The 7,500-nt window shown below is 30.2% G+C and overlaps 1 protein-coding gene across 6 annotated transcripts in view; it reads right to left on the reverse strand.

Annotated features, from left to right (window-relative positions):
* Window positions 1-5,628: 5,628 nt before the first annotated feature.
* LOC124952200 (zwei Ig domain protein zig-8) overlaps window positions 5,629-7,500 on the reverse strand; it is a 172,372-nt gene continuing 170,500 nt past the window's right edge. For all 6 annotated transcript variants that reach the window (XM_047501723.1, XM_047501722.1, XM_047501721.1 and 3 more), the window contains one exon: window positions 5,629-5,787. In XM_047501723.1, coding sequence (XP_047357679.1) covers window positions 5,681-5,787 — 107 coding nt within the window. In that variant the 3' untranslated portion in view covers window positions 5,629-5,680. The remainder of the gene's footprint in view (window positions 5,788-7,500) is intronic.

The raw sequence follows: 7,500 nt of genomic DNA on the forward strand, positions 1-7,500 counted from the left end.
AAATAATTGTTTAACAATTTTATTATATATTTAGGATATAGTTTTAAGTTTGGTATTTATTTTAAACGACGACAAAATTGTTCTATTTTTCTTTTTTTTTCTTGTTGATTTTTTTTTTTTTTTTTTTATTTATTATATTTTGATCTAAATTGATTTTCAATTGGAAAGAAGAATTAAGAGCGTTCTCGTAACTCTGACACGTAATGTTCGTAAAAGACGATCCAATTTTTTTCTTTCTTTCTTTTTCTTTTTCTCGTTCGAAATAATTTAACGAGAGTGAATTGTGCTGACTAAAATAAGAAAAATATTTTTATCGAATGCGATTGGCGAATATCTTTTTTTTAGAAGGAACGAAGAAAGGAAAGATAGAAGGAAGGAAGGAACGATAGGTGGGCGGGTAAGAAGGAGAAAAAGAAAGGAAGGAAGGAAGGAAGGAAGGATGGGTTGAAAGGAAGTCGAGACAACGGTTACGCTAATGGTTTAGATTCTTCTTCCTTGATTCTAGATCTGTAGTTTGCAATCGACAGTCAGAGTTTCGTTCTCCGATCAAACAAGTTGTGAGTTTCTGTAGAGAAGGCAAATCGCCTGTGGGTATAGGAAAGAAAGCTTAACGGAGTGCCGTTGTAATCGTTGAGTTCGAGTTGATTGCAGTCCGAGAACGGCAAATGTTCGTACACTTCTTTTCAATGGCGAATCTCAAAAGTACCTCCTTTGGTCCTTTGATAGAAACAAACACTTCTGAGTAATTGCTATTTACTGTTTGATCATTTGCGCTCATACGAATATATTTTTTCTTTCTCTCTTTTCCTTTTTTTTTTCTTTTTCTTTTCTTTTTTACACATTATGAAAATTGAATTTTGCAAATTTATTAGACTTTGATTTTCTCGAATTTTAATTGTTATACATGAAGCGAAAATAAAGATCATCGAGTAATTATTGTTCGATCATTTGCGATTTATTTATTTCTTTTCTTCTTTTATTTTTTTTTTTTTATTTTTTTATTTTTTTTTTAAACATATGTAGATATTTCCTTTTTCTTTCTTACATTATCAATCTCGTGGATCTCGCAAATTTATAAAACTTATATTTTATCGTTTTAATTTGTACAATTGTTATTATGTCAATTTTATTCTCTGTACATCGACAATATTATTAAATAAATATAAATCGAAGAGATTTTCTCGACTTTAATCAGGATTAATCAATTAATATCGAATGGAATTATTTTTAATAAAATAATGTCCTAAGAATTTTTACCGTCAACAATAATATAACGTTTACTTTCAGATCTATAATTATATTATTCTTAGATATCAATGTAATTACAAAGAAAATTATCGAGTCAGCTGATATCACAAATGGAATATTATTTGAAAGGAAAAACGGTGCTGTCGAATTTATTGCCAATAACTTTTATACTTTAAGATTTATAATCATATTATTCTTGGATATCAGTGCTATTATTGAAAATTATTATCGAATAAGTTGATTTCAATTTGTTAAAAAGAAAAATCATTGTTAGAATTCATTTGAAAATAATAATAACAATCAGTAATTGATTCAATAGTAGACGATAGTAGAGATATGTGAGAGAAACGAAAAGGTAAAGATGAAATAATAGAGAGAGAGAGAGAGACAGAGAGAGAGAGAGAGAGAGAGAGAGAGAGAGAGAGAACGAGAATTTACCGTGTCGAATACGGTGCGAATTTCTTGTCGCATCGTAAAGTTCCTCTCGTAAAAGAGGTGGAAAGTTGGCGCGAATCTGCGCTCAACTTTCACATAGAGCTAGAAATCGTGTTCTCGTGTGATTTTATTGCTGGTGGTGTTCCGTAGCCGTAGGAGGAAGAAATCGATGATTTGATCTTTCGGTAGATCCGTATGAGTTTGTTAGAAATTTGTTACGTTGAGTTTATAACGGTACGGTTGAATAGATAAATTTTCAATCCGTTCTCAATGCATAAGATTCATTTTATTATTCATTTCAAATACCAATATATATATATATATATATATATATATATATATATATACAATATATAATATTATATATATATATATATATATATAATATATAATATACACAAATACACACATTGGAATTTTATATATATATATATATATATATATATATATACATATAATGGAGTATGTACGTATGTGTATAATATGTATAATATATAATATGTGTGTATGTGTGTGTGTATATACACATATATATTATTTCTGTTGGTGAAAGACATTTGTTATATTATGAAAATGAAGATATTAGGAATAGGACGATGGTGATACGAAGGAGAAACATTGTTTATTACGCATAAGTCTTTTCTTTTGTTTACATTCTCGTCAATGATTTCTACAGTAATAATGTTAGTTAATGTCAAAGAAAGGAATTTCAAGATCAGTATCAAACGGACTCGTTCGAGCGTAAAGACAGACAATTTTCATGGTTGGATTTTATCTCGGTGCCAGTCGCCATTTTGTGTTTGATAGAATGTCGATGATGGCCAGCCATCCGGCCATTGTGGAAATACGAGAAGTAAAGGAAAACAAACATTTGCTTTGGTCTTCGTAGTAAGCAGTATCGTACTTGAATCATCCTACTCACAACATCTCTCGGACTTGGGAATCCTCAAGGTGGTGGTTCTTTATCGACTATCCTGGAATACGAAACTCATCCTTCGACGAAATATTAAAGGTTAGGTAAAACGAGTTTCATTTCATCCCCTAACAAAATGGATTCCTTATTAGAGATAATGCTCCCCCATCACACTTTTTACGAGCTCGATTATTATTATCCATTTCATTGTTCGTAAGTAGAAATACAATCAATTTTATATATATATATATATATATATATATTCTATTAAATAATACATATATCTTATATAACGTTTAACGTTGTTTTCATCATTAAATTTGATTTTTTTTAAATCAATTTTCGATAAGCCTTTAGAAAGTGAAAGGATTTTTTTTTTATTTTTAATTTCTTTTTCTTTTTTTTTCTTTTTTCTTTTTTATTTATTATTTTTTCTTTTCTTTTTTTTTTTTCATTCGAGGATATGGAGCAGAACGATATTATCTTCGTTTTTTTTTTTATTTACCTCCAGCTTCTAGGATACGAGAACGATTATTTTTAAGGTCGTAATGTTTATAATGGAAAAATAATGGATGAAGTTTCTTGCTTAAAAAAAAAAAAAAAAAAGAAAAAAAAGAAGAAGAAAAGAAAACAAATAATCGGCATCAATTTGATTGAACTTTTCGAAACGAAATATCTTCGAAACGTTTCTCACGATGAACGCGTCGATTTTTAACTGAAATATAATTCTGCAATAAATTAGATAACATTTGAAAAATGATCGGTCGATTTTTTTTCGAAATTCCAAAGCAAACATCGATTTATTCGTTTACACGTAATCGAATATCTCTATAACTTTGTTTTTTCTCGCAAATCTTTTTTGGGAAATTTTTTTCTCTCTTAGCTCTCTTTATATCTATGATAAGATTTTTCGATAGAACTTATCGAAGATTGAAAACGAAAAAAAAAAAAGCAAAGAAAGAAAGAATAAAAGATTTCAATTGTTTAAATGAAAAAAATTCTTTTAAATCTTTATCCTGTAATATATATATATATATATATATATATATATATATATATATATATATATATATATATATAACATATAGTACGATCGATTACGTATACAAAATAATATTGATTAAAAGTGGCAATCAAAAAGTTCACTTTTGCCATGATATCATGGCCATTTTTCTTTTCTAGAATTTCTGCAACATTTTCGCATATGTAAACGCGATTTAATTTCGCGAATGACCGGTCGAATTTCGTTTCGATGCACTTTAGTGGTTAGCGGTGATGGTCGGCATAAAATTGACATTTTTGACACAACCAAATAAAAATAATACAAAAAACGATCTTTTTGGTGGTCAATCAACATCATCATTTTATAAAAGAATACTCGGTACAGTGACCGTATCGCGTAAACAAAAAATTATGATTGTCATTTATGCTCCCGATATTATCATTCACACATACACACACACACACACACACACACATATATATATATATATTTTATTGTAATCGATCATATTATATATTAAACACACCCACACACACATAGAATAAAGATTTCTAAACGTTTTTTAAATTTCAATGCTTGATTAAAAGAAGAGTAAGAAGAAGAAGAGGAGGAGGAAGAAGAAAGAGAAGAAAAAAAGATTTGACAACTCTTATTGGAAAACCTCTTATTTCTTCCCTTTTTTTTTCTTTTTTTCCCTATTTTCTTTTTGCGAAAGAAAGTCAGCTCGTGTTCCGTCAGCTGCGGTAATTAATGACAGTCACGAATAGACGGACGGAGTAATTAATGCTGTCATTAGTTTCCGGCATGGCGTCGACGTTCTATTCACGGACGATCTCCGCGTGAAATCGCGACGAGCTTGACTCACCTCTCTCTCTCTCTCTCTCTCTCTTTCTTCTCTGTCTTTCTTTTTCTTTTCTTCTTTTTTGCCCCTTTCTTCTTTTTCTTTTAGTTCCTTCTCGTTTTCCTCGCGTGTGTCGTTGAGAACAAAACGAAGGAGACGAACACTTGGGTACGAACAGAAAAGGGAACCCTCGTTGACTCGAGTCTTTGCCTCGTTGCGATCTCTCGACAAAGTTTCGAGCTTTTCCGCCTCTTTCTTTCTTTTTTTTTTCCCCCCTTCTCTTCTTCTTTTCCCTTCTTTCTTTCTTTCTTTCTTTCTTTCTTTCTTTCTTTCTTTCTACCTTTCATGTTTTCTCTTTTTGTTTTCTTTTTTTTCTACTTTCTTTTCTACACTTTTTCCCCACGTTTTATATAATACCTTACCATATACAACGAAGTATGTATATAATGAATACGACGAATGATACAACGAAAGTATATGTATATTATATTATATAATAAAATATATACGATAAAGTGTATATATTTTGTGTGTGTGTATGTGTGTGTGTGTGTATATATATATATATATATATATGATGAAAATGAAAGTAGTCGTACGATAAAGAGAATCGTTTTATTGATATGTACATACAATAAATTTATTTACAAATAATACAATAAAATTTTTGACGTCTTGTTGAGTTACGTTTCGTTCTTCGACGATATATATATATATATATATATATATATATATATATATATATATAATATATATATTTTTTTAAATTTATTTATTTATTTGTTTATTTGTTTATTTATTCATATGTATATTAACAAAATACTACGCTCTTAACCGATTATTGTGCCGTGCTGATATTTTCGAAACACTTTGGTCACAAGTTGTAAACGTTTAAACGGTAATGTTCGCTTTTTACCCTGCACGAATACTTTTTATTATTTCTTTAATTAAATCTCTCGACATGTTTTTCTTACTTTTATTTATTTTTTTGTTGCGTTTGTTTTTGTTTTTTTTTTTTTTGCTTTTTTCTTTTTTCTCTTTCTGTTTTCTTCTTCAACGAAACGTTCACCCACTTCTTCTCATATTTTTCCTTTCACTTCACCTCCTCCTCCTCCTCCTCCTCCTCCTCCTCCTCCTCCTCCTCCTCCTCCTCCTTCTTCTTCTTTTTCTTCTTCCTCTTCTTCTTCCTCTTCTTACTCCTTTTATTTTTAGTTTCTCCGATTTTGTTCATATTTATTATTCATATAAACATCACGTTGGCCATTATTAAAATTATAAAACAAGTCGGTTTTGTCGTAGCATATGAAGAACTCCCATCACCGTGATGCATCGCGGCTGGATGCTCTTCTGCAACAAAAAACGAATCTGTGTGTATATACATATGTATGTATGTATGTATGTATGTATGTATGTATGTATGTATGTATGTATGTATGTATGTATGTATGTACCTACGTATGTATGCATTTATGCATGTATATATGTATGTATGTATATTAGACAGTTTCATGAAGAGAATATCGAAAAATATGTACGTATGTCGAAAAATGTCACGCTCGAAAAATTTACCTCTCCGTTATCACAGAGAAAGACAGAGAGAGAGAGAGAGAGAGGGAGGGAGAGAGAGAGAGAGAGAGAGAGAGTAACAGAGATAGATAAAGATTTTACAAACAAATCGAGTTGATGATCGAGTAATACTGAAATAATTGCAATAGTTTATTAGTCTCATGGAATCATTAGAAAATTCCTTAAATCGATCATGTTATCTTTAATTTTGTTTATTTCTCATCTTTGACAATATGCTTGTCGTTTTAATTATACATTATTTATTTAATTATTACTATTATTATCGATTTTCCTTTCTTTTTTCTTCTCGTTTTTTCTTTATCTTTTTTTCTTTTTTCCTTTTTTCTTTTCTCTTTTTCCTTACTTTTTCGTTTTAACATTAAAAAAAATTTTATCATTATAATATGATAAGTATCGTATTTAATTTTAATTTTGATATTTGTTCGATTGTTATCGAATCATTGATGAGAATGAGAAAATTAGTATAAACGTCTTTAACAGGGCTGTCAATATCAGTGAAAGGAGGGTGATATGGGTAACGTTTGGATATTGGGTTGAGGGATAATTGGAAACAGTTGGGGAAAGGGGATGGAGATGGGGTTAGGTAGGAGGAATGATAGCATCGATACTATCGAACTCAACGTAAGCGTAATCGGTCAAACGTAGCGATGTTCCCTTGTATTGCGGGGGAGAAAACATTCGCGTCATAATAATCTCTTGCGTTCGATTGGATTATACCAGGGGGGTTGTTCTTTGATGTTCAAATGCATGGATAGGGCTTGTAATGACGTGATGGCCGCTGCTGTTCGAAATGGCTTGCTAATCAGGTTCTAACTATCGATTTACCGGACACGAGATTTATCATATCGATGCATTACTACTGCCATTTATATATATATATATGTGTGTGTGTGTGTGTGTGTGCATATAAATATATGTATATTGGCATGTTGTGCTTTTCGGTAAACGCATATGCGAATTTCCATTGCTTTTGAACATTATTTACGATTTATGATTTCGATCTATGTACGTAGTTTGTTTGAGGATGGAATGTACAGGGTGTCCGTTTTCAATCGATATCATTTGATGTATATATATATATATATATGTGTGTGTGTGTGTGTGTGTGTGTGTGTCTGTGTGTATAAAATAATGGTTTATGGTTATATTGGTGTTGTTTGTCCTCGGGAAAATGGGATTATATCGCGTGCATCATACATATCAAACGTATTGAATAATTTCTTCTTTTTTTTTCTTTTTTTTTTTTGGGGGGGGGAGCTTTTTTTTCTTTTTTTTTCTCTCTCCTCGTCTTTTCTTTTTTTTTTTTTTTCAATATCATTAATCATTTCAATTTGCATAAGATCCTACAACGGATTGTCGTACACTTTGTTTAATTATTTCCGTTTGTGAAATCGTTTAGAAACATAAGGGAATAAATTTGTTTTTCTATTTTTAAATCGATCCAAATAATTTCATTGTCCTACATTGAATAAT

This window comes from Vespa velutina, chromosome 10 (assembly GCF_912470025.1).
Source record: "Vespa velutina chromosome 10, iVesVel2.1, whole genome shotgun sequence".
NCBI lineage: Eukaryota > Metazoa > Arthropoda > Insecta > Hymenoptera > Vespidae > Vespa > Vespa velutina.